This window comes from Pleurodeles waltl, chromosome 12 (assembly GCF_031143425.1).
Source record: "Pleurodeles waltl isolate 20211129_DDA chromosome 12, aPleWal1.hap1.20221129, whole genome shotgun sequence".
Lineage (NCBI taxonomy): Eukaryota > Metazoa > Chordata > Amphibia > Caudata > Salamandridae > Pleurodeles > Pleurodeles waltl.
The window spans coordinates 681228763-681256727 of NC_090451.1; the positions used below are offsets into that span (position 1 = coordinate 681228763).

Genomic DNA, 27965 nt, shown 5'->3' on the forward strand with positions numbered 1-27965 from the left:
GCCCTCTGAACTTCGTGAGCAGGTCCGGACGATATGGTAGCCTGATGTATGGTTTGAGTGACCGGTGAAGAAGGTCTGGGAACCACCACTGGCGAGGCCACTCCGGAGCAATTAGGATCATTTTGGTCTGAGCATTGGACAGCTTCTGGAGGACCGCCGGAATCAGGGGAAGCAGTGGAAAGGCGTAAAGAAATGCTCCTGACCAGCTTATCCATAGGGCATTCCCCAATGTCCCTGGATGGTAATATCTGGAGGCGAAGTTTTGGCATTTTTTGTTGTCTGGGGTTGCGAAAAGGTCTGTAGAGGGGGTACCCCAGAGTGCGAAAATGGAATGAACGACGTTGTCGTGTAGTACCCATTCGTGGTTCTCGTCCATTACCCGACTGAGGGCATCCGCTTGAACATTCTGGATGCCGGGCAGGTGAGTTGCCACTAGTGACAGGTTCCTGGCTAGAAGCCAATGCCAGATTGTCTGAGCCTCTCTGGATAAAATTCTGGACCTGGTGCCTCCTTGTTTGTTCACGTAGTACATAGTGGCCACGTTGTCTGTCTGGAGAAGGAGAGTTTCCGTCCTCAGAGAGGGAAGGAAGGCTTTGAGCGCCAGGTGGACTGCGCGAAGTTCCAGCAGGTTGATGTGATAGAGACTCTCTCTCTGTGACCACTCTCCTTGGACTCGAAGATGTTCCATGTGCGCCCCCCATCCGAGCAGTGACGCATCTGTTACGATGGTTTGAGATGGAGGCCGTTGTTGGAACGGAATCCCCACCAAGAGATTGCTGGGTAAACACCACCACTTGAGGGATTGTAGGGTGTGAGGAGAAAGAAGGACTTTGTTCTCCCAATCGTCCCTCAGTTGACACCACTGATCCTCCAGATTTTCCTGCAATGGTCTCATATGGAGGCGAGCATTGGGAACCAGATGGATACAAGACGCCATCGAGCCCAGTAGAGAAGCTATTATTCTTGCAGTGGCTTGAGGTCTTTCCTGCAGTTGTTTGCACTTTTGGAGAATCGATAACCGTCGTTCCTCCGAAGGAAACACCTTTCCTAGCCTGGTATCTACAATGGCCCCTAAGTAATGCAACCTCTGAACAGGTGTTGCTGTAGATTTCAGGAGATTGACTTGAAGACCAAGTTTTTGCAGCAGTTGTAGAGTCCATTCGAAATGCTGTTGTGCCTCGAGACAACTGGAGGCCTTTATGAGCCAATCGTCTAGATAGGGGTAGACGAATATTCGCTGTTTCCTCAAGTGGGCGGCTACTACCGCCATGCATTTGGAAAAAGTTCTCAGCGCTGATTTTAGGCCGAAAGGTAGAACTGCAAATTGGTAATGGCGTTTTCTGACGGTGAACCTTAGGAATTTTCGATGTTTCTTGGTTATTGGGATATGAAAGTAAGCGTCGCAAAGATCTATTGCACAGAGCCAGTCGCCCTGACGTAGATGTGGGTAAATTTGGTGTAAGGCTAACATCCTGAATTTTTCTTTGCAAATCCATTTGTTTGCTGTCCTCAGATCTAAAATGGGACGAAACTCTTGTTTGTCTTTTTTCGGTACAAGGAAATATCTCGAATAAATCCCCTTCCCTTGCTGGCTGATGTGAACGGGCTCTATGGCTCTTTTTTGCAATAGATTAGTGATCTCTAACTGAAGAGCTTTGAGATGGCGGTTGGCTGTTTTGGGTGGAACAGATGGTGGAGAACTGGTGAATCTGAGAGCGTAACCATGTCTCACAATATTCAATACCCAGGCGTCTGTTGTGATGCGTAGCCACTCGTCCAGATGATTTGAGATACTTCCCCCTACCGGAGTGGATAACAGAGGAGGGGGAAGCAAAGATTCAGGGCTTAGACGTGGGAGCCTGTCGAGTTGCCTGAGTTTGAGGTGTTGAACGACCCCTTGTCGACCTTCGCTGAGTGGAGAAACCCCTTTGATGCTGCTGCTGTTGCTGCTGCTGGGGGCGCGAAGACATCCAGTGTGGCGACTGATACCGGTGTGTGAAAAGTCGTCGTTGATATGGCCGGAAAACCTTTCTTTGTTCTTTCGGTCTTTCCATGCCTACCGCTTTCAGGGTATCTAGTTCAGCCTTCATTCTAGCCATCTCGTCATCGGCATGAGAACCGAACAAGGTGGAGCCCGAGAAAGGCAAGTTTTGTATTCGCTGCTGCGCTTCAGGTTTGAGTGATGTAAGTCTCAACCATGCATGCCTTCTGAGCGCTATCCCGTGTGCATAATTGTGTGCGGATAGCACCGAAGAGTCAGCTGCAGCACTTATAATTTGGTTAAAAACCATGGCTCCCTCACCCACGACCTCCAGGAAATCTTCCCTTTTATCCTTAGGAAGATGTTCAGCAAACTGCATTAAAGAGTCCCAGAGGGCACGGTCGTATCGCCCTAATAACGCAGTAGCGCTGGCTGCCTTCATCGTGACGGCTGCAGTAGAACATACTTTTCGTGCTGCAGCATCTATCTTTCTGCTCTCTTTATCTGGAGGCGAAGAAGAAGACGGTGAGGTTGAATGCAGTTTCTTTGCCGCTACTATGACCACCGAATCAGGTACTGGGTCCGACCTCAAGAATAGAGGATCTTGTTCTGGTGGACGATATTTTTTAATAAGTCTGGAAGGAGCAGACTTTGTTGCGGCCGGTGCAAGGAAAATATCCATTGCTGGTTCGAGGAGACCTGGAACCAGTGGAAGCAAAGGTCTGGAAGATGTCCTGTGATGCAAAGTCTCGAAGATCACTGACGTCGATGGGGCAGGTACCGCCAGCGGGATGTTCAGCTTGGTCGCCCCTCGTACTAAGACCTCCTGGAACGTATTCACATCATCTATGGGGGACACTCTTGGGGACGGTGAGTCCGATAGGGTTGGAGAGTAGTCCCGTGTAGACGAAGAAGAACGCCTGTGATGTGAATGCTGAGATCTCTGTGATTCATGACGGTGCCGAGAGGAAGAAGAGCGTCTAGAGGAATGTCCCGAACGTCTTACAGACCGCGTTGGAGTCCTCAAAACAGACTCTGAAGGAGGAGCCGGAAGAGGCGCCGTAGGTGTTACCGGCGTCTGTGGCAATGGTGATTGTCGAGGAGAGAGTTGTGGAGATGCTGGAAGGAGGATGAGTGAGGCCGAGGATTCTGAGGTTGTATAAACCCTTCTAGGTCTTTTTGATTGTCTCGACGTCGACACACTCCTCGACGTCGAAGTACGGTGACGGCGAGTGCCCTTCGACGTCGATTCTTCTCGCCGTTGAGAATCTCTCGACGACGACCCTCGACGTCGCCGTGATGACGGTGAACGCCTACGATGTCGAGCACCCCTCGACGTTGATCGCTCTCGCCGTGTCGACGGCGAGCCGGATTCAGATCTCCTCGACGTGGAACGTCCTCGCCGTGTCGACGGCGACCCAGATCTTGACGGCGAAAGTCCACGCCGTCTCGACGGCGAAATCGTCGTCGACGGCGAGCGATGTCTCTTTCTCGCCGGCGAACCACTCCTCGCCGGCGAGCATTTTGGCGCCGTTCCTTGCCTCGACGTCGACGCCCTCGACGTCGTCGGAGACCTGTGCCGTTTTTGAGCCGGTCTGGTCGGAGTTATAGAGGAAACAGTGTGAGCCCTGGTAGAAGACTGACCTTCTCCTCGCTCTGTGGTAGAATGACCACTTTTCCTCCTGTCCTCTTTCGCCTGGAGTCGGATCTTCTCCCTGTCACGAAGGGTCCTTCTGGAGAAGGTTTTGCAGATGTCACACGACTCCGGTTTGTGGCTGGAAGGAAGGCAAATTATGCAGACCCGATGTGGATCTGTTTTGGCCTTTTTTCTGCCACAAGAAGGGCATTTGTCATACAGTGAAGGCATTTCTGAAGTAGAAAAACCTCAAAATTCTGTCAGAATCTAACAGAAAACAATAGAAAATGATCACTCAATGTTAAAAACGTCGAGTGAAATTGAAATTCAAAAGATTTTAAATGAATTTCTGTCACAAAAGGATTTTGTGAGGTAGAACTCAATGCTTCAGGGTCCTGTCAGAAAGGAGCCGGAAAAAAGAACTGAGGCAACTGCCTTTTGCTGTGCATGATGGGAAACAGGAAGACTTTACTTTCTTAAAGGCACAGCTCTATTTTCATTCTGTATAATGGCAGCCTATGGGCTACACTGCCCTACATTGTTTTATTCTCATGAGAGGTGTAAATAAAATATGAGAATGTATTTATTTATGTATTTATAGAATAAATAGAGGTTTAAACGTGAATTTACACTACAACTGTTTTTTCTTCTAACAATTTGGCCTGTGTAGCTGTTCACATAGGCTTCACATTGTTATTCTTAAGTGTTTTTCACAGACCTTTTTTGTCAAGGAGCTGATGATTGCACTTAAGAATATACTACACAACAGTGCTCCGGGGTCCCCGCAGGCGCGCGGAACTATTCAGTGCTTATGACTATACATGGAAATCCCCTACGAGAGAACTGCAGTTACAGGTAAGTAACTAATTTTCTTCTCCAGTATTGGATCTTTCATAGATTCACATGCTTGAATCTGAATAACGAGCAGTAATGTTTGAGAATTAGCGAATTAATTTGACTGTCATTTTATCGTAATTCTCTAAGTGATGTCAATCATGTTAGTATACATTTATATACATATATCTATATAAGAATAATAGAAAAAACCTGTATGGCAGAACATTTTGACACAATGTGTGTTGTTGTTGTTTTGAGGTCTACAACATGTAAACACAATATGAAAAAGCATTGATATTACTACTAATTTGAAGCACAATCTTAGATTCAACCACACTGTGATATAAAATTAGATATGAACAAGACTGAGAAACAATAATGAACATACCTTGAGTGTGGTGGTGGGATGTGTAAGAGGCTCACCTTAACAAAATAAATGCCTCAGCACTGCCTGTCCCACTGCTGTATCAACGTTACTAGTTTCCTTGAGACAATAGTGCTTTGTAAAAGTATGCTGGCTGGACCATGTGGCCGCTCTGCAGATGCTATGTACTGGCACCCCAGCAAAGAGTGCAGCTGAAGTGGCTACCGATCTTGTAGAATGGGCTCTCACCTTGCTGTGGAGCGGTTTACCAGCTTTTGCATGGCAGAATTGAATTGCCAGGCCAATCCATCTGGCTATAGTCTGTTTGGACACCGCATGTCCCTTTCTCGCTCCGCCAAATGCAACAAATAATTGGTCAGACTGGCGGATGACTCGTGTTTTCTGTAAGTAAAACTTTAGACACCTTTTTATATCCAGGGAATGTAATGTCCTTTCGGCTACTGTTTGTGGATTTGGAAAAAAGGTTTTTAAGATGACTGGTTCATTCAAGTGAAACTTTGAGGGAACTTTCGGGATGAACTTAGGATTTGTTCGTAGGATCACACTGGAATTTGTAAATTGGAGGAAAGGCTGTTTGACAGTGAAAGCCTGAATGTCGCTGACTCTTTTGGCTGAAGTAAGAGCTAGTAGTAATGCTGTTTTCCATGAGATTAATTTTAGATCGGCTCTGTGGATCGGCTCAAAGGGAGCTTTCATGAGCTGCATTAATACAACATTCAGGGACCATAATGGCAGAGGTTTTCAAACTGGTGGGAAAACACGAAAAAGGCCCTTCATGAATTGCTTGACAATTCTTGTGGAGAATAATGAGACCATGTGTGGTGATCTACGGTACCTCGAGATTGCTGCAAGATGCACTCGAATGGAGGAATATGAAAGTCCTGACTTTGCCAAGAGCAAGAGATATGGAAGTATCTGCTCTGGAGGAGCGGAAAAGGGATGTATACCTTCTGCTGCACACCATATACAAAAACGTTTCCATTTAAGTCTATAGGTTTTGTTGGTAGTGTCAGCTCTAGCGTTTGCTAAGATGTCTCTACACTCCGTGGAAATGTTGAAATTTAGATACTTATTGTATTCAGGAGCCAAGCCGACAAATGAAGAGATGACGGATCTGGATGCCTGACTTGTCCCTGGTGCATCGTCAAGAGAGTCGGACTCTGTCTGAGTTGCATATGTGGCTGTTCGGAAAGCATTAGGAGCTCCATGTACCAGACCTGTCTGGGCCATCTGGGAGCTATGAATAGGAGGCGACACCCCTCCGTCTTTAGTTTGTTGATGACTCTCGGAATGAGCGGGATCGGAGGAAAAGCGTGGCATAGACCCCGGACCATCTAATTGAAAACGCATTCCCCCACGAACCTTTCTGGGGAAGCCAACTTGCGTAATACTGGCATTTCTTGTTCTCGAGAGTGGCAAATAGGTCTAGGTTCGGTTTGCCCCATAATAGAAAAAGTCGATTGAGAAGTTTCTGGTCTAGCTCCCACTCGTGATAAGGTATCACTGTCCTGCTCAGGGTGTCTGCCAGAACATTGGTTTGTACTGGCACATGCTCCGCTTTGAGTGAAATATTGTGCTTGATGGCCCATGTCCAGATTTCTTGAGCTAGCTGCGAGAGTTGTAGGGATCTCGTGCCTCCTTGCTTGTTTAGATAAAACATGCTGGTTGTGTTGTCCGTCCTGATTAAGACGCTTGAATTTTGTAGTTTTGGCAAGAAAGCTTTTAGAGCTAAGTGTATCGCTTTGAGTTCTAGGTAATTGATGTGGAGTTGAACCTCTTTTGCATTCCAGGATCCGCTGATTTGCAGGTCCTGGCAGTGTGCACCCCATCCTTCGAGAGAGGCATCCGTTGTTACTATGTAACTGGGTGTTTGATGAAGGAATGAAAGTCCGTTTGACAAATTGGTTAGTTAAACCTCATGGTGTTTTGCATTAGAGGTGTTATGTGAATCTTGTCTTCGAACGAACCGTTGACCTGGGTCCATTGTATGTCCAATTGCTCTTGCAGGGGCCGCATATGGAGCCTGCAGTCTGGGAATAGCGGAATGCAAGATGAGATCATCCCTAGCAATGATTTGTAGATGCGGACCGAAACGAACTTTTTTGTAGAGAGTCTGCGTGCTAAGGAGGTTAGTTTTTGTTTCCTCTCGTGAGACGGGTACGCTTTGTTGTGCTAGTACTGCTCCTAAGAAGTTTAATACTTGTTTGGGGTGAAGCTGAGACTTTTGGTAGTTGACTACAAACCCCAGGCTGTTTAACAATTGAAGGCAATAAGAAATATGACGTATCACTTGTGGCTTTGAGGGTGCCTTTATGAGCCAGTCGTCCAAGTAAGGAAAAACCTGGATACCCGACTGGCGGAGATGTGCTGCTACCGGAGCCAACATTTTTGTGAAGATTCTGGGGGCCGATTTGAGACCGAATGGGAGAACTCGAAATTGGAGGTGCATACCACCCACTCTGAACCTGAGGAATTTGCGGTGGTTGCGATGTATGGGAATATGAAAGTAAGCATCCTGGAGGTCTAGGGATGCCATCAGATCTCCAGCATTTAAAAGACGCAGGACATCCTGAAGTGTTACCATCCTGAACGACTGTTTCTTTAGAAACTTGTTTAGTGCTCTTAAGTCCAGGATGGGGCACCAGTCCCCGGAGGGTTTCTTTACGAGAAAGAAGCGGGAATAGAATCCTCTGTTCTTCTGAGAAAAAGGGTCTGGCTCTATCGCTCCTTTGCCCAGCATCACTTTTACTTCCTTGAGGAGTTGGTTCATCCTCGGGGGTGGTGGGCCCGATGGAGGAACAGTTGGTGGTGTTTGCGTGAATTCCAGAGTATGACCTCTGGCCACTATATCGAGCACCCATCTGTCTGATGTTATAGCCGCCCATTGAAGGAAATAGGAAGTGATGCGACCTCCGACCCTCAATATTGGTGGGGGGGAGGATGCTGGAATGACTGGCGGGTCATTGCTTTCTGCCCCTATCTCATCCTCGGGCCGCTCCTCTTCCTCTAGTTGGATGTTTATAAGCTGCGGCCGGTGGTAACCTGTAATGCTGCTGTTGCTTGTGGTACTGGTGTCGTGATCCTGTGGAGGAAGACTGATACTAGGATCTGTACTGTTGGTATCCCCCTCGAAAGGAGTAACCTCCTCTTCCCCTTGCTCTACGAAAAGGTTGTTTTTTATATTGAAGGGTACCTAGAGATTTTGCTGTATCCGTATCCGTTTTGATGGCCTGTAACATGTCGTCGACATGCTTCCCAAACAAACTCTCACCATCAAAAGGCATGTCGAGAACGCGACTCTGGACCTCCGGTCGAAATGATGTGGCCTTTAGCCATCCTTGCCTGCGCAGGACTGCTGCGCCAGCCAATTGCCTGAAGCCAGTTAGAGAAATGTCTATTGCGCTGTCTATAATCTCTGCGGCAACCCTTTCTCCCTCCTGCAACACCTTTTTTGCTTCCACCTTGACATCCTCTGGCAGGAGATCCAAAAAAGCAGACATGTCTGCCCACATTTGGCGATCATATCTTCCCAGGATGGCGAGGGAGTTAGCCGCCTTAACTGTGACCGCTGCTACAGAGGATAATTTTTTACCAATGTTGTCTAATCTCCTCCCCTCCTTGTCTGGTGGAGATGCTATAGGTGCGGAGGGGTTTCTGGAACGTCGCTGTGCTGCCTGTGATATTACTGAATCAGGTTTTGGCTGTGACACTAAACAGGCCGGAGAATCATCCGGGCCCTTGTACTTCTTTTCTAGTCTTGGCATTTGTGAAGGCACTGTTGCAGGATTCTTCATTGCCTTCAAGCCTTCCTGCCATAAGAAATCTACTATGGGTATCGCTCTTACCGATCTCTTTGATGGCTGTTTGAAGTCGTACAGAAAACACACTGTTTCATGAGAGACAATTGAAAGGCCAAAACGCTTTGCCGCTCTCTCTATCAGATTATGAAAACCTCCTATGTCTTCTGGAGGCGAATCTACTGGACCTGCTGGAGGTGGAGATGGCGTGGGGACGAGGTAATCATCCCATTCACTAGTCACAGAATCTCTTAGCTCACCATCTTCCCTTTCGTCGTCTGACGAGGGATGAGCTTCCTGCGTTTGGCTAGTTAATGGTATGCTAGCCTGTGGTGTTTCCGGAAGACTAGTAGTCTGGGTTTGACGAGGTGTCTGGTAGCTTTCAGGTCTAGGTGGCGTGGTCTGCGTTGATGGTGGAAACCTTCTATAGTAGTCATTAAGCATATATTGTAGAACCGCAACTAGTGTGCTAGGCATGGAGAGGGGCGATTGTTGTTCTGCCTGTGGGTAGGATGTTGAAGCATAACTAGGCTGGTAATGCTGTTCGTCTTCATCATCAAAATCCTGGCACTTGACATGGAGTTGAGATGGGCATCTCGCTGCCCCAAACATTCCCTCGTTTTGGGAGTATGCGTCATCATCATCATCATCTAAGAGATGTTGTGGGGGGTATGGCAATATCTTGCTTGGGGAGGTATGCATTGACAGAATATCGGAAGGTTTATCCCACATGGTGATAAGTGAAAGAGGTAAGAACCTGGTTGAGTTGTCATGAGGATAAGGCAGACTTATTGACGATTGGTGCGGTGGAGTACCCAGGAGGGTCGATGGTCTATACATTGCCAGTGCCGTGGATGATCTGCTCGTCGACGTTCCCTCGTCGACGGGTCCCCCGCAGACGGTTCCGTCACTGACGGTGTCTTTGTCGACGGGTTCTTCGTCGACGGGCCTTCATCAACGGGCCCTTCGTGGACGAATCCTTTGCCAGCGGTTCCTTCGTTGACGGTGCCTTTGCCGACCATTGTTTCGTCGACGTATCCTCTGTAGGTGTCGTCGTCGGCGGTGCCTTCTTAAACCTCATTGAGAGGTGCTTCATAGACGGGAGTGCCCTGGTCGACTGGTGGACCCAGGAGGCCTCCGCCGTCGACAATGTGTTTGCCGACAAAGCCTTTTTAAATATTATTGTCCTAATTATCGTCATCGACCATAACGGCGACAACGTCATGATCATCGGTGAGACCGCCGTTGTGAACGTCGACGACACTGTGTTAGATGGCACCGTCGTTGACAGAGTGGTCGTTGACGGGTGTTTTTTCCCTGAAGAGACTTTTTCCGGCTCTTTCTGGGGTGACAGAGACAGGGATGCCTTTTTTTGAGGTACTTTTGCTATGTAAAGGCGTAGTAGGCTCTGAATGAACCTTTTTTTGGAAATTTTTGTGTGTCTCTGAATGGAAAACATCCTTTTTTGTCTCAGGAGAGACTTGTTTTATCTTTTTGGCCATCTTCCTTAGTGGCTCATCAGACACTCTCCTCTCACCTGTTCTTTTCTGAGGGTGAGAAGCATGAGATGACGCTTCACTTTCGTCTGAGGAAGGATGCTCCATGGCTTTCTGCTTCTGCAGCCATAAGAGAAGTCTACCCTCACGTCCTTGAGTTTTTTTTTACTAAAGGTGCGACAGATCTTGCAGTCTCTCACCTTGTGGTCTGGATGGAGGCAGTAGATGCATTTCTTGTGGGGGTCATCAACATGCAGTCTCTTCTTCCCACAACTGTCACAGTCTCTGAACATACCCTTTTTTGTCTTTTCAGACATGTTAAAGCTGTAAAGCTAGGTTCCTGAGAGAAACAATTTTCAGTCAGAAATAAGGTAAACTGAGCAGAGCTCAGGGAGACTCCCTTCACACGACGTGCGGTAGAAAATCTGAGGGAATTCAGCTCCTGTTGGGGGTGTTTGGAGGGGCTGAGTCCTGATTGGTTGACACTGAAGTTTGGGTCTTTTCACAAAACAAAGTGGATAGACTGTAAAATAGCCTATAAGGCCTACTGAGGCCTACTGGTTTTAAACTTAATGACTTACTGCTTTATGTATTTAAACTTACCGTGAGGCTCCAACCTCGACGACGGGGATGATTCAAGCATGTGAATCTATGAAAGATCCAATACTGGAGAAGGAGGTTATCTGCCTCTGTACGGCGATAATCTTTGTTATGCATGAGTAGTGTAGTGGAGTCGGAACCAAAAGATTTCCCCATATGGAAAAATCACTTAGCCCTAGGGAGGTCTTTCAGCAAAGGTTTGTCATCAAAATATATTTCAACTTCTTCTCTTACCATCAGCATACTGTTCATCTGAGGGTTTCAAAAGTGATGCTGAGATAAACTCCAAGGGTGAGGTCGAGCACACAGGAGTTTGTGCATTGAAGGGTACAAGTTTTGTTGGAAGGGATGCCAATGCCCAAGCCTGTGAACATCAAATGTCGGAAGGCACCTGGGCTGGAGCTTCCAGTATCGCTAAAACCTCAGGTGAGGCATCACGCTTGGGAAGAGGCCCACAATGTACCACAGCCATCTTAATGATATTCAGCATGGCCTGCGGGAAAACCTTGAAACACAGTCAACTGAGTAAGAGTTATGGCTTCAGCATTTTTAATGTCTGAATTGCCTTCACCAACAAGGACAAGGCTGGTGTCAGTGTAGGAAGCTGGCCTGGTGTGTGGTCAGCACCAATGGTGTTATCAACTTATACCAGGCCCATGTATCCCCTATTAGTGAAGTGTAGGCAGTGTCTAGGAAGCAAGGGCTCTCTAGAGGTAGCTGTGGATGAGCAGCCAAGACTTACGTAGAAGACATGCAAAGCTCAGGCAGTACCACTACAGTCACACAGCACTTATGACACATGAAAGAACCACGCAGTGTTACAACAATAAAGGTATTTTATCAGGGTAACACAAACTCTAGAATACTTATAGGCAGTTGCCCCCAACTGGAGGTAAATACACTAATTATATACACAATAGTGTAGGAGGCTGGCCTGGCTTATAGTGGGTACCTGTGCCAGGTCCAGTTATCCCTTATTAGTAGATTAGTAGTGTTCTAGCAGCTTAGGCTGATAGAGGTGGCTATAGCAGAGCAGCTTAGGCTGAACTAGGAGACATGCAAAGCTCATACTATACCACATATAGCACTATATCATAAGAATCACAATACTCAGAGTTTTAGTGACAATGTGCCAAAAATATCTCAGAGGATATACTCCATTAGGAGGTAAGTAAAATACACAAAATATACACACAAACCAAATTCAGGTAAGTAAGACAGTCAGAAAGTAGTGCAAACACTGTAGAATACAATAGGATGCAATAGGCCTAGGGGCAACACAAACCATATACCAAGAAAGTGGAATGCGAACCACGAATGGACCCCTAGGCTAGTGTAGTGTATACAGAGTCGCTGGGAGTGTAAGAAAACACTAAGGTGGTGATTCCTATCTTGGCGGGCGGCGGGAGCTGCCCGCCAAGCGGGAACCGCCAGAAGACTGTACCGCGGTCGAAAGACCGCGGCGGTCATTCTGAGTTTCCCGCTGGGCGGGCGGGCGACCGCCAGAAGGCCGCCCGCCTGCCCAGCGGGAAACCCCCTTCCACGAGGATGCCGGCTCCGAATGGAGCCGGCAGAGTGGAAAGGGTACGACGGGTGCAGTTGCACCCGTCGCGATTTTCAGTGACTGTATAGCAGACACTGAAAATCTTTGTGGGGCCCTGTTAGGGGGCCCCTGCAGTGCCTATGCCATTGGCATGGGCACTGCAGGGGCCCCCAGGGCCCCCAAGACACCCGTTACCGCCAGCCAGGTTCTGGCGGTCAAAACCGCCAGAACCAGGCTGGCGGTAAGGGGGTCGGAATCCCCATGGCGGCGCTGCCTGCAGCACCGCCATGGAGGATTCCCTAGGGCAGCGAAAAACCGGCGGGACACCGCCGGTTTTCCGTTTCTGACCGCAGCTGTACCGCCGCGGTCAGAATGCCCATGGATGCACCGCCAGCCTGTTTGCGGTGCATCCGCGGTCCCCTACCCTGGCGGTTTCGGACCGCCAGGGTAGGAATGACCCCCTAAGTGTGTCCAAGATACCCGACCCCAAGACCATGGAAAGTAGGTGTAAAGTATTGCTATTTCCCCAGAAACACACTAAACTTGTGATAGAAGATTTTTCAAAGACCACAACAGACTGCGAAGCACTGAAGACGGATTCCTGGACCTCATGACCTGCAAAGGAAGGGAACCAAGTCCAAGAGTTGTGAAAGTGTCCGGGGGGGGCAGGAGCCCACTAGACCCCGGATGAAGGTGCAAAATGGCTGACTCCATATGGAAGAAGCTATAGATTCTGCAACAACGAAAGGTGCTAGGAACTTCTCCTTCATGCAGAAGACGTCCCACGGAGTGCTGGAGGATGCAGAGTTGTTTTCTTGGCAAAAGACCGCAAACAAGCCTTGCTAGCTGCAAGAATCTCAGTTGAAGAAAAAGGGTGCTGACAGGCCCAGGTAGGACCAGGATGTCGCCACTTGGGAGAGAAGACAGAGGGTGCCCTCAGCAACGTAGAGAGCCCATGCACAAGAAGGAAGCACCCACAGAAGTCCTTGAACACGGGTTCAAGAAGTCTGAACATGGCGGTCATGTCAACACTGATCAACTCGGGGAGCTGTGCATCGCAGGACGGAATGCTGGGGACCTAAGCTTGGCTGTGCATGCAGGATTTCGTGGAAATGTGCACAGAAGCCCTTGTAGCTGCAGTTCACGTGGTGCACAGGATTACTCTCTGGAGAGGGGAGGCAAGGATTTACTTCCTCCTTCAGATTTGGACAGTTGGACCACTGGACAGGCTGGGTCACTTGGGTCCACCACCTGTGTTCCAGGGGCCACGCTCGTCAGGATGAGAGGGGTCCAGAGTAACGGTGAAGTTTGGTGCCTGCTGAAGCAGGGGGAAGATTTTGTCGACCCACAGGAGATTTCTTTGTGGCTTCCAGTGCAGGATGAAGGCAGGCAGCCCCCAAAGCATGCACCACCAGGAAACAGTTGAGAATGCCGGCAGGATTAGGTGCTACAATGTCGCTGGTAGTCTTCTTGCTACTTTGTTGCAGTTTTCCAGGTGTCCTGGAGCAGTCAGCAGTCGATCCTTGGCAGAAGTCGAAGAGGGAGATGCAGAGGAACTGTGATGAATTCTTGCAAGTCGTTATCTGAGGAAAAGCCCACTGGAGAGACCCTAAATAGCCCTCAAAGGAGGATTGGCCACCTAGTCAGGTAAGAACCTATCAGGAGGGGTCTCTGACGTCACCTGCTAGCACTGGCCACTCAGAGGCCTCCAGAGTGCCCTTACACCTCTGGATTCAAGATGGAAGAGGTGGAGGAACTCTGGTCACTACCCCTGAGGTGGTGATGGACAGGGGAGTGATCACTCCCCTTTCCTTTGTCCAGTTTTGCACCTGAGCAGGGACTGGGGGTTCCCTAAATTGGGGTAGACTGGCTTATGCAAGAAGGGCACCATCTGTGCCCTTCAAAGCATTTCCAGAGGCTGTGAGAGGCTTCCCCTGCCCAGCCTTTAACACCTATTTCCGAAGGGAGAGGGTGTGACACCCTCTTTCAGAGGAAATTCTTTGTTCTGCCTTCCTGGGACTGGGCTGCCTAGACCCCAGGAGGGCAGATCCCTGTCTATGGGTTAGCAGCAGCTGTAGCTGCAGCTGCAGAGAAAACTAGGCCCTAGGGGAGGGACAAACCATATACTAAGACAGTGGAATGTGAGATACAGTACCCCATCCAAGGATGAGGAGTCATAAGAGGGGAGTTGGAGGAACTAGGAACCCCAAGAGGTCAGCATCAAGGGACCCCCTGCGACCAGGAGAGCAGAGGTAAGGACATGGTTTTCCAAAGAACTAACAGGAGGAATTAGCAAAAGGGTTGTGCAAGACCCAGACCAGACTGGAAGAACCCAAAGGTGGATTCCGGCAGAAGAGGACCTGCAAAGGAAGGGGACAGAGTCCAGTTTGTGATGGAGTGTCCAGTTGTTTCAGGAGTCACTACCCATCCTTCTGTCGATGCAGGGCCAGGTCGATGGGGGATGAAGAAGACCAGCTGTGCAGTGCAGGAGATGAAGAGGTGTCCCTGAAGCGATGCAGGTGGTGTCCTGCGCTGGCTGTCGGTTTGCAGTGGGTCAATGGTGCAGGAGAACCACCAATAAGTCTTGGCAAATACAAAAGAAGGAACGGGAGAGTTGCAAAGCTGAAGAGTATCAGCAAGGTCCAGGGGACTCGACCCAGGGAGGGGAGTCCGAAGTGACCCTCAGCAGTTGGGAGAGCCAACAGAAGTAGTCACAGCTCCCACAGGCAACCCACTGGCAGCAGGCGCAGTGAGGCCCAGCCAGCACACCTGAGGAGGAGTTGAACGTCGCAGGAGCAGCAGAGTGGAGGCGTTTCTTGGCAGGAAGAAGTGCTGGGGGCCAGGGCTACACGTAACCTTAAGATCCCTTGGAGCAGGAGCAAACAAGCCTTGGTAGCTGCAAGAGTCACAGTGCACAGGGGTGCTGTCCTGCAAGGACAGACAAGAGTTTACCACCTACCAAGTTGGAAAACTTGCAGAGAGGACCAAGGGGACTACTCCAGACCACCACCTGTGGTGCAGGATCCACACAGTTCCAGAGGAGAGCAGATCCACACAGCCGTTTGTTGATGTAGTTGGTACCTGCAGATGCAGGGGAGTGACTCCTTCTCTCCAAGGGAGATTCCTTCTTACCGCTTGGTGCAGGCTGAAGTCTCACCAACCTCAGAGGATGCACAGCCAGGGAAATCTTGCAGTTGTTGAAAGGAGCTGGAGAAACAATGTTGCCGAGAATTGTCATCGCTGAAGTTGCAGATTGATGGTTCCTGAAGAGTCCAGCTGAGGTTCCAGTTGTCAGAAGATGAAGTTAACGATGCAGAGGAGTCCTGGTGGAATCTTGCATGTCGAACCTGAGGACCCACCAGCAAACGAGTCCCTAAATAGCCCTAAAAGGGGGTTTGGTCACCTAGCAATGTGACCATCTAGCAGGAGAGGCTGTGACTTTACCTGCCTGACCTGGTCACTCAAATGCTCCCAAGGCCCTCTGCACATCTTGGTTTCAAGATGGCAGAATCAAGTGGCCATCTGGAGGAGCACTGGGCACTGGTCACTCCCCTTTCCTTTGTCGAGTTTTGTGCCAGCGCAGGGACTGGTGGTCCCTTGGCTGGTGCAAACCGGTTTATGCAAGGAGGGCACGAAATGTGCCCTTCAGAGCATACAGGTGGCTTGGGGAGGCTACCCTTCCCAAGCTATGTAACAGCTATTTCCAAGGTAGAGGGTGTCTCTCTTCCACAGGAAATCCTTTGTTCTTTCTTCCCCCGCTTGAGAGGGTCAAGCAGCAGGAGGGCAGAAACCTGTGTGAGGGATGGCAGCAGGGAGGGCTGCCCTGAAAACCCCAGAAGACTGGTAAGAGCAATACTGGGAGTCCTCTAAGTAGCCCCAAGAATGCATGGAATCATACAATCAATAGTAGCAAGAGTATTGGGGTATGATTCCGACATGTTTGATACCAAACATGCCTAGGTTCGGAGTTACCATTATGTATCTGGACACAGGTAGTGACCTATGTCCAGTACAAGTGTAAAATGGCTTCCCCTCACTCACAAAGTCCCGGCAAATGGAGCTGGAGTTCGTGGGGCACCTCTGCTCATGCAGGGATGCCCTCACATACAGGTACTTGCACCCTGCCTTCTGGCTAGGAGGGCCTGGCATAGGGGTGACTTATGGTGACCTGGTGCAGTGACCTGCAGGGAAAGGGTGCATGCATCTCTCCATGCAGGCTGCAATGGCAGGCCTACAGACACATTTTGCATGGGCTCCCATGGGTGGCATAATGCATGCTGCAGCCCATGGGGAACCCCTGGTGCCCCAATACCTCAAGTACTATATACTAGGGGCTTACATGGGGGCACCAGTATGCTAATTGTGAGGTGTACAAAGTCAGGGACATCCAAATTTAGAGGGAGAGACAGCACAGTCACAGGGGTCCTGGTTAGCAGGATCCCAGTGAACACAGTCAAAACAAACGGACAGCAGGGAAAAAGTGAGGGTAACCATGCCAAAAAGAGGGTACTTTCTTACAGTATTTATAAGGTGAGGAAATCTGTGGGAAATTGCATCCAGATGTTCATGTTACCTTGTACGCTAATAATGTACAATGTTTTTCAGGATTCAACCATACAACTGAAAGAACACAGAAATCTCAGTAGTTTTGTGAGAGCTGGTTGTAAAGGACTTATCAAGCATACGGAACTGGAATGGTGTACAATGTCACAAAACATATGGGGCAGAGCTTAGGCAAACTCATTCCTTGGTAGATAGTGAAGATGACCCAAGGAGGCGCAAGGCTTCTAAATTAAGAGTATTTCTCTGGAAAACAGTTTTGCTGAAGTTGTACCAATGATTCCCCGCCTGCCAGAGGATTTTTCAAAGCATAATAATCTGTAGGAGATTCAATGCTAGGGAATAACCTAAATATGGCACTTGATGACAGCCTTGGCCTATGATATCAGGCAATGACTTTTCAGAGTTCAAGAAGTAATCTCCTGTGTGCAAGAAAATGCAACATGCTCTATACATGTCCGGTGTCATTTAGGGCTGTTTCATGTTGGATGTTATCTTGGTGCAGAATTTCAGATCTCTCTCCCTCTGCAATGGTTTATGTGGGAAATTAAGCATTCTCAATCATGGAAGCTACACCGCAGCTATACTCTAAAATCAAACGTCATGTTTTTTATGGGAAAAGAAATGTTCACACTGCAATATTCTCTGCATTGCTTCCACTGTTCAGTCTGTAGCACATGTAACCCACATTATGATCTACACAAAATATATGTGTCATATTTATTTCTCTAAAATTTCACTCCCGTACCAAGTACATCCCTAACTTCTTCTAAGAGGTATATTTATGGCTAAAAGGCAAACTGTATCATTTATGCTCCGTGAAACCTTCTCATCTATTATAAGTAAACTAATCTGAATTATGCTTGCATTCAGTGGTTACATACCTGAATGTCATTGTGAGGATTCCAGTCTGAATCAAAGATGATAACAGTGTCGGCCGTTGCTAGATTTATCCCCAGGCCCCCAGCACGGGTGGAAAGCAGGAAGCAGAACTGTTGGGCCCCCGGAGCTGGCATGAAAAGGAGGAAATGAGTTTGATGTATTCACGTTAAATGTGAATTCTAACAGGAGACTCTTCCCATAGAATGGATTTTCCCAAAACCCTTTCACATCAGAGCTCACATATACAACAGTGCCACAGAAGACAGACAATACAGAGACAAGAACTGAAGCTCACAAAACATATTCACCTGTAACTAAGGTTCTTTAGTGTTAGAGATGTTCATAGTTTAACATGGCTTAAACATATTCAATGCCATGAGATTGGAAGTCTTTGGGAGACTATCATGATAGCAACACATGCAGAATTTGTTTTTGGAGCCCGTTCACCACCCTTGGGTCTTTCAGCCATCAGCCAATAAGTGAGCAAGCTGTAAAAGTGTCCAAGGAGCCAATCAGATTCTTATAGCAAAGAGAAAGTACATTACAACTCTTACAAAAGCCTCACAGGGAAGGAGGACTGTTTGCTTGTGAATCTATTGAATATAGCAACCCTAGGCAACACAACTTCTTCTCATTAATGACTGGCTGCACGGGGGTGGGACAACCCTGCCTATAGGAGTGAACTGGCCATACCAGGACTAGACAATATCATGCATATCCTCTATGGGGCCCATCCCACCAGAGCTCCTGGAGGTGACCCAAGTATCATGCAAAGCATAGAAGGCTGCCCACTAATGAACAATGTGGAATTGGAAACTGACGAGGGAAACCCCGCTTTGGAAAGGCGTCTGGTTGTCCCAGGTATACTCGCTGGAGGGATCCCTGGGTTGGGAGTCCATTGACATCTCAATAATAGGTGACATCTGGGGTGGAGGCCATATGAAATTCTTGTAAATAGTTCTAGAAGAATTTCAAATGCCGACAACACAATTCTACTGGTGTCTTCAACTCCATCATGCCCTTCACCCTTACCAGGAAATGCTGGAGGACATCCCAGAATACAGCCTCCTAGAAAATAAGATCCTTATTGTCCCCTTAAGTAAAGGTGGGGTATCACAAATCTACAAATCCCTGGTTATACACTCACCTACATCTCCAGATACTCTGAAAGCCAAGTGGGAGATCAGGGTGGGGGAATTGGATCAGGCAGACTGGAGAGATGCCTGTATGGCCCACCGAATGCTAGCAATTTCTGCCAGGCTCCGCTTTCTGCCAGACTCCGTGCAACTTAAATAGTTGCATCAGGCCTATATGTCACCTTACCGAATGTGGAAGGCAGGCATCACTGACTCACCTACATGTCACAAGTGTTAAGGATCTTATAGAGGACTTTTTCCTTATTGTCTGGAAATGGCCAATGATACAGGTCTACTAGACTGCTCTTAATAATGTTCTTTATGTCATAACAGGCACACAACTTGAGTGGAACCCAAGGGCTGCATTACTTGGTATTCTTGATGATGTGGGTAAGCCCATGGAGACAGGACATTGATAGGCCTGGGTATGCTAACTGCCAAACAAGATATTGTACGTAATTGGAAAGCCTCCATGACTCCCTCGATGAAGGTCTGGACCCGAGGCACTGATAAGGTAAGCTCGAAGAAATGATCTATGTGGCATGGGGTTGTCCCTACAAATATAAGCATGTTTGGAAGAAATGGTGGAATTGTTATGGTCTCGGAATCTAGTAAAACCCACATTTTTTATACCGGACATCTTGAGGTATATTTTGTGGTTTTGGAGTTTAGTCCGAGGGGTGGGTGTAGACCAACTTGCTACAGGGATACAAATGTGCAAAGCAAATGTTTTGTTACTCAATGCAAATGATAATAAAATATTTCTCTAAAAAAGGAATATAGCAACTCTAAAGAACTTGGTAAATGGGCGAAGTAGAGCAGGGTGAAGGCACCCTACCTTAGCTCCCCAGAGACTATGCAGAATTGCGATTTACTACATGTTCTCTCGACAAATGCATGTTAATCAGATCAGAGAAGATTTTCCACTATAAGATACAGAATATTCTGTATCTGACTCAATAAAGTGAAGTGGAAATCCATTTCCATGAAAGTGACAGCAGAGCTGTTTGTGGTTTGCTGTGCCACTGTGGATACAGGCTTATTTCATTAGGTATAGCAGGGAGTGGACAAGCCCTAGATGGTAGGATCCATTTACAGAGCTCACAGCCTAGGGGACCGGGACTTCTGTATGGTTATCAAAGCTGAGATGCAGCAGTATGTGAGCCAGAGCCATGTGAAGATGGATCCCCAGGCCTAGAAATGAAAACTCTCAAGAAGCTAGCTCGCAGGGACTATAGGTGGACAGAGGGGTAGGCAGGTGCTTTTAGGATTCATAAAGGGGAGACACCCTAAATCTCTGGAAGAGCTGGCGAAGTGGCTCTGCCTTGCACAATCTTCAGTATAGAAGTGCCTCCTGATCCTATCCTCCTGGACCTGTCCTCAGTATTCAACATGATCCGACAGGGCAATCGACTAGAATTTCTAGAAAACAGAAAGGGGCTGACAGGAAATGTGCTGAAATGGTTCTCCCCCTTTCTACAGAGCCGATCACAGAGAATCAAGCTAAACCACACATGAATTTAATTCCTCCTCGATCTCAACTGGGGTTCCCCAAGGATCCACCTTATCACTTACTCTGTTCAACCCATACATGGAACCACTGACAGAAATCCTCAAACAAGCTAACATATTTTACTGCATGTACATCAATAACACACAACCGTACCTAAAGACATCACCTCTGGAAGATATCAGAAGACCCAATTGCACACTCATGGAAACACAATACTGGCTGGCACAAAATCACCTAAAATTAAACGCACTAAAAATAGAATTCCTAATGCTATCCATACCACATAGTGCTCCATGAGCCGAAGAATGGATCGGAAACATAATTGCCCTCAACTGCAAACCAGTCATCATAGAGTCAACTAAATTACTAAGAAAAACACTTGACCAAAACCTAAATATGCTAGCATGTATCAGTGCAGCCACAAGAGAAGCCTTTTTCCAAATAAAAATCCTCAAGAATATAAAACCTTTTCTACCACTCACAGACTTCAAAACAGCAGTGCAATCCCTAGCTGTGTCCAGACTGGAACACGGATGTGCAACATTAACAGGACCATCTAATGCTAGGACTGCTCCATTCAAGGCCTCTCTTAACGCTGCGGGTGGGCTAATTAAAGGATCAAGATCCTACGACCACTTCACTCCTACGCTCAAATCACTACCTTTAACAGTCCTATTTACAACAGGGGGCTTGAAGAGAGAAGGTTGATCTTTCAGCCAGAGAAAAGCAGAGATGGCAGATCCATAACCCTTTAATGTGCCCAGTAAAGACCCCAATTGGGCGAAGGTAAGAATAAACAATGAGACTTGGTAAAGGGAGGCAGATAAGGGGTCGACCTGTTTGGCTGTACACCATGCCACAAACTTGTGCCAACGGCGAGCGTATACTGTCTTGGTGGAGGGACACCAAGCTAGCAAGATATCATCAGAGACTTTGGGTAGAAGGTTGAAAGCTGCCAACTGGCACTGTTCAGTCACATAATGGCAGTAAGTTGACGGGTTTGGTTGCTGAAACCCACCTCCGATCCCGTTGCTGCAACAGAAGTTCCTCCTGAAGGGGCAGGCTGAATGGAGGACCAATGGCTATGCTCAACAGCTTGGGAAACCAGACTTTCTGAGCCCAGTCCAAACCTCAAGGAAGTCTTAGGCCCAGTTGGTCCTGATCTTGAGAACGCTGGGCAGGAGTGGTATGGGCAGAAAGGCATACAGAAGGCCTAAGACTTGCCCCACCTCCGGTCCTCATGATCCACTAGGCATCATCAGCTGAGTTTGTCTGCCTTGGGCTTCAGAGATCCCAACAGGTGATTACCCACCAGAGAAATGCCCTGATGTTCCACCAATGTCCAGAGACACAGGACCTCTTGACAAAGTGTCCAAAACCCCACCATGCCCGGATTGTCGCAGTACCACATGGCGGTGGTTTTGTGTGTGAACACCTGCCCTTGCCTTCCCTTGATGGAGGGTGGAAAGGCTTTCAATGGCAGTCGGATCACTTGGAGCTCCAAAGGGCTGGTGTAGAGTCCAGATTCTGCCAGAGACCACAGGCATCTTTTCTCCACCTATCCCAGTTGGGCTCCTCATTCCAGGAGTGACATATCTGTTCAAATCGCAGTTCAGTAGCCACCACTGCAGATCTTTTGCAGTTTCCTCAAAGATCTAGACCACAATGGAGAGATTCCCCTGATGCTTGGTACACTGGAACTTCAAGTCCAACTGCACAGCCCGCATATGCCAGAGTGCATGCTTCACTATCAGGATGCAGGAGGGCATAAATCCCAAAGCCTTAGAGTCAGTCTCACCGAACCCCAGGAAAGAGGCTGAAACATCAGTAGAATAGCCTGAATATCCCGGACTTGCCATTCTGGAGGATAAGCCCAAAACTGCATTGTGTCCAGAACAGCTCCGATCAAAGAGAGCATCTGAGATGGAGTCAGGTGTGACTTTGGCATGCTGATAGGGAACCCCAGCGAGAGCAAGAGGTCCACCGTAGTCTGGAGGTGGGAAACAAATGCCTGAGACAAGCTTGCCCTCAACAGCCAGTCGACGGGATAAGGGAAGAATGGCACCTTTGATCTCCATAGATAGGGGCAACCACTGCCATCACCTTAGTGAACACCCGTGGGGAGGTGGAAAGGCTAAAGGAGAGCACACTGAACTGAAAGTGCTTGTGGCCGATCATGAACCTTAGGTAACGCCTGTGGGCAGGCAGGACAGGGATGTGGAAGTGTACATCCTGCTATTCCAACCCTTCCATCCGGTCTCCCAGGCTGAGGGGAGAAAAAACCTGAGTGAGCAAGAGCATTTTGAATTTATCCTCCTTCAGGAAGAAATTAAGAGGGCGCAAGTCTAGTATAGGATGAATGCCCTTGACCTTTTTGGGCACCTGAATGTAGCAGGAATAGCAACCACAACCTAGTTCTGGCTTCAACACCCTCTCCATGGCTCCCTTGGCAAAGAGGTTTGTCACTTCCTGATGGAGAAGGGATAGATGATATTCTGTCAGCTTGACGTAAGTGGTTGACATGTGGGGAGGGTTGATAACGAAGGAGAGTGTGTTGCCCATTCTACAAAACCTACCGATATGATGTAGTAGTCTGCCAGTGGGGCAAGCAATGGCAGATCCTGCCTTCCACTCGGTGCCCATGATGGTACGAGGGCAAACTAAAGGGGTTTGTAGACTACGGCTGCAGGAGGGTGGTGGAATGACCTGACCTCTGAATATTCAATCCACAGAGTCTGTGGGTACTATGTCCCTGGCCATACAGAGGCTGTACGCTGTGAAGGCTGGGCTGGTAAAGACATGGTTGGAAGCCCCCTCTGTGGACGCGAAAGGTATGAAAGGCATACTGGGGTTGGCAAAGAGCCATGGACAGGCCCAAGGATATGGCCAGAGCCTTATCATTCTAGAAGCACTCCTTCGTTAAGTCTGCCTTCTCTCCAAAGAGAAGGGAGCCATCAGAGGGAATGTCATTAAAAAATGCTTGGACATCTCCTGATAAGCTGATTATCCTCATCCAGGCATGGTGCCTAAGCGCCACTGATGATGAAACTGCTCTGCCCAACGAGTCGGTTGTGTCTAGTCCACATGGAACTGTGACTTTAGCTGCATCTCTCCTGTCAGTATCAGCTTGGGACTGTACGGCCCAGGCCTCCTCCGGGACTGTTGGCAGCACCTGCACAACCATATCACATGTATGGAAGTAGCAGCCCTAAAGGCAAGCAGTGTTCATGGACCGCAGTACCAAGCTGCTGGAAAACAACAACCTCTTCCATAAGGTGGCCAGTCTCTTGGAGTTGCTGTCCGATGGGGTGGTAGGGAATGCGCCAGGATTTACTCAGAACATTGAGGTTTGAACCACCAAGCTCTTAGAGGTAGGATGTTGGGTGAAAAACTGGGGTCAACTAAGACAGGGGGGTGGTGGCAGGCAACTGTCCTGTTCCCAGCAGGACTTCTGTGAGGGCTTCACTGAATGGGAGAAGATGTTCTGAGGGAGATGTTCCCGGATGAAGCACCTAAGGCAGGTTTTCACAGCCAGTGAGGGGAACTGTAGGTCATAAACCTAAGCTGTCCTCCTCAGCACCATTGCAAAAGACACTGCCTCCTCCGTAGCCATGGTAGGAGACGAAACAATGCATATATTGGGAGACGTATGCATTCTGCTGGCATCTACAAGGTAATCACAACAGTCCATGTTGGGATCGAGGGACTGGTATTATTCAGGGTCCAGTGACCCGTCCCAATCCTCTCTGAGCCAGAGCCCATTGGAATAAGGCTCGGGATCCGCCCTAGGAAGTATGGACCCAGTCGGCGCTGGAGTCGTATCAGAGTTGGGGAGCAGAATGGGGATGGCGGTGCCGGGGAGCATTGAAATAGCGACTGCTGCCATGGAAGGTCAAGGTGGCATAACCAGCACCAGTCTAGATCCATCATTGCATCCAAGGGGCATTGAAGATCTTTGTAGGAAAATGCCTATCATGGCATGGTTACCCCCTACCTTTTTGCCTTTTGTTGATGCTAGTTATGATTGAAAGTGTGCTGGGACCCTGCTAACCAGGCCCCAGCACCAGTGTTCTTTCCCTAAACTGTACCTTTGCTTCAACAATTGGCACAGCCCTGGCACACAGATAAGTCCCTTGATAATGGTACCCCTGGTACCAAGGGCCCTGTGGCCAGGGAAGGTCTCTAAGGGCTGCAGTATGTATTATGCACCCCTAGGGACCCCTCACTCATCACATGCACACTGCCTCACAGCTTGTGTGTGCTGGTGGGTAGAAAATGACTAAGTCGACATGCCCAAGACGCACTGCCTGTGGCATAGCGCAGGGTGCACTATACCACAGGTGAGGACATAGTTGAATGAGCACTATGCCCCTACAGTGTCTAAGCCAAAAACCTAGACATTGTAAGTGCAGGGTAGCCATAAAGAGTATATGGTCTGGGTGTTTGTCAAACACAAACTCTATAGTTCCATAATGACTACACTGAATTCTAGGAAGTTTGGTATCAAACTTCTCAGCACAATAAATCCACACTGATGCCAGTGTGGGACATATTGAAAAATGCACACACAGGGCATCTTAGAGATGCCCCCTGTATACCAGTCCAATTCCTAGTGTAGGCTGACCAGTTCCTGCCAGCCTGCCACATACAGACGGGTTTCTGGACACATGGGGTAAGTGCCTTGGTCACTCTGCGGCCAGGAACAAAGCCTGCACTGGGTGGAGGTGCTTCTCACCCCCCCCCGCAGATACTTTAACACCTGGCTGAGAGCCTCAAAGGCTCAGCCCTGGTGTTACAGCGCCCCAGGGCACTCCAGCTAGTGGAGATGCCTGCCCCTCTGGACACAGCCCCCACTTTTAGCGGCAAGTCCAGAGCAGAGAATGAGAAAAACAAGGAGGAGTCACCCATCAGTCAGGACAGGACCTAAGGTGTCCTAAGCTGAGGTGACCCCTGCCTTAAGAAATCCTCCATCTTCCTTTGGAGGATTCCCCCAATAGGAATAGGGATGTGCCCCCCTCCCCTCAGGGAGGGGGCACAAAGAGGGTGTAGCCACCCTCCAGGACAGTAGCCATTGGCTACTTCCCCACGGACCTAAACACACCCCTAAAGTGAGTATTTAGGAGCGACCCTGAACCCAGGAAATCAGATTGCTGCAACCTGAAGAAAGAAGGACTGCTGACCTGAAAGCCCCACAGAGACAACGGAGACAACTGACTTGACCCCAGCACTACCTGCCTGTCTCCAGACTCACAGAACCTGCACAGCGAAGCATCCAGAGGGACCAGTGACCTCAGAGGACTCAGAGGACTGACCTGCACCTAAAGGACCAAGAAACTCCAGAGGACAGTGGCTCTGACCAAATCTACAACCAAGAAACCATCTTTAAAGAAGACTTCAGCTTCACTCCAGAAGCATGAGTCTTCACACTGTGCACCCGACGTCCCACTTCCGAGACCAGAGAAACCTACACAGCAGAGAGGACCCCCAGGCGACTCCAACAACGTGGACACCCTGAGTCGACCTTCCTGTACCCTCACAGTGACGCCTGCAGAGAGGATCCAGAGGCTCACCCTGATCGCGACTGCCCGGTAACAAGGGAACCCGATGCCTGGACAAAGCACTGCACCCGCAGCCCCCAGGACCGAGAGGAACCAACCAGTGGTGCAGGAGTGACCAGCAGGTGGCCGTCATCCTAGTCGGTGGTTGGCTTTTATTCAAAGTTCCTACAGTATCTAAGTCAAGTACCTTAGACTTAAAGTGTTTAATGTAAATCTTGAACCTGTGGTTCTTAAAATAAACTAAGAAAATATATTTTTCAATATAAAAACCTATGTACCTGGAGTAAGTCTTTGAGTGTGTGTTCCTCATTTATTGCCTGTGTGGGTACAACAAATGCTTAACACTACCCTCTGATAAGCCTACTGCTTGACCACACTACAACAAAATAGAGCATTAGTATTATCTAATTTTGTCACAATCAACCTCTAAGGGTAACCCTTGGATTCTGTGCACACTATCTCTCACTTTGAGATAGTATAAACAGAGCGAGCTTCCTACATTGGTGGATCAGCGGTGGGGTCTAAGACTTTGCATTTGCTGGACTACTCAGCCAATACCTGATCACACAACAAAATTCTAAAAACTGTCATTAGAAACTGATTTTTGAATTTTTGGCTATTTTTAATTTTTTTAAGTCCTGCTAGGGCCTTGGGTAAGTCCCTGTTACCATTTCTTTTGAAGTTTAAAAGTTTGTAAAAGTTAGGATTTAAGTTCTAAAAGTAGTTTTTAGATTCTTAAAAAGTAATCCCAACTTTTAGAGTGATAATGAGTCAAACAGATGAGACAGTGATGGAACTCAACCTCACACCTTACCTGCATCTAGGGATGTCAGAGTTAAGGTCTCTCTGAAAGATAAAAAAGATAAAAACTGGGTCCAACCCTACCAAGGCAAAGATCCAGGAGCTCTTGGCAGAGTTCACAAGGGACCACCCCTCTGATATGGAGGAACCTCCTTCAGATGGGGAAATTAGTAAACAGGAGGGGAGGAAGAACTCACCCCTCCTGTCCTAATTAGGGAGAACAAGACTCACAGAACCCTGACTCCACAAATTATAGTCAGAGAGCCTGGTTCTTCCACAGGGGAGTCCAGTACCTCTGTAAGCATTGAGGACAGCCTTAATGAAGAGGACATCCTGTTAGCCAGTATGGCCAAAAGATTGGCTTTGGAGAAGCAGCTCCTAGTCATAGAAAGGGAAAGAAAAGAAATGGGTTTAACTCACATATATGGTAGCAGCAACTTAAATAGGGTCAGAGAGAATACTGACATCCTAAAAATCCCCAAAGGGATTGTAACTAAACATGAAGAAGGTGATGACATCACCAAGTGGTTCACGACTTTTGAGAGGGCTTGTGCAACCAGAAAAGTAAGCAGATCTCACTGGGGAGCTCTCCTTTGGGAAATGTTCACTGGAAAGTGTAGGGATAGACTCCTCACACTCTGTGGTAAAGATGCAGAATCTTATGACCTCATGAAGGCTACCCTGATTGAGGGTTTGGATTTTCAACTGAGGAGTACAGGATTAGGTTCAGGGGTGCTCACAAATCCTCGAGCTAGATCTGGGTTGATTTTGTTGACTTCTCAGTCAAAACACTAGATGGCTGGATAACTGGCAGTGGCGTAAGTGATTATGATGGGCTGTATAATTTATTTATGAAAGGACACCTGTTAAGTAATTCCTTCAATGACACACTGCATCAACATCTGGTAGACCTAGGTCCAATTTCTCCCCAAGAATTGGAAAAGAAGGCAGACCACTGGGTCAAGACTCGGATGACCAAGACTTTCACAGGGGGTGACCAAAAGAAAGGGGTCACAAAGCCTCCCCAGAGAGAGAGTGGTGAGACGTCCAAGGACAAAAATAAAGAGTCTTCTACTGGGCCCCAAAAAGCTGCTCAGGAGGGTGGGCCCGAGCCTCTTCACAGTCTCCAAATTGGCATAAGGGTAAAAGCTATGATCCCAAGAAGGCCTGGTGTCACAACTGTAGACAGCATGGACACCAAACTGGAGATAAGGCCTGTCCAAAGAAAAGTCCCACAACA

At 48.2% G+C, this 27965-nt stretch overlaps 1 protein-coding gene across 10 annotated transcripts in view; it reads right to left on the reverse strand.

The window, feature by feature from the left end:
• Positions 1 to 27965, reverse strand: part of CHD3 (chromodomain helicase DNA binding protein 3) — a 1503198-nt gene that overhangs the window by 644300 nt on the left and 830933 nt on the right. For all 10 annotated transcript variants that reach the window (XM_069218663.1, XM_069218665.1, XM_069218664.1 and 7 more), the window contains exon 22: positions 17720 to 17844. In XM_069218663.1, the coding sequence (XP_069074764.1) occupies positions 17720 to 17844 (125 nt within the window). The remainder of the gene's footprint in view (positions 1 to 17719; positions 17845 to 27965) is intronic.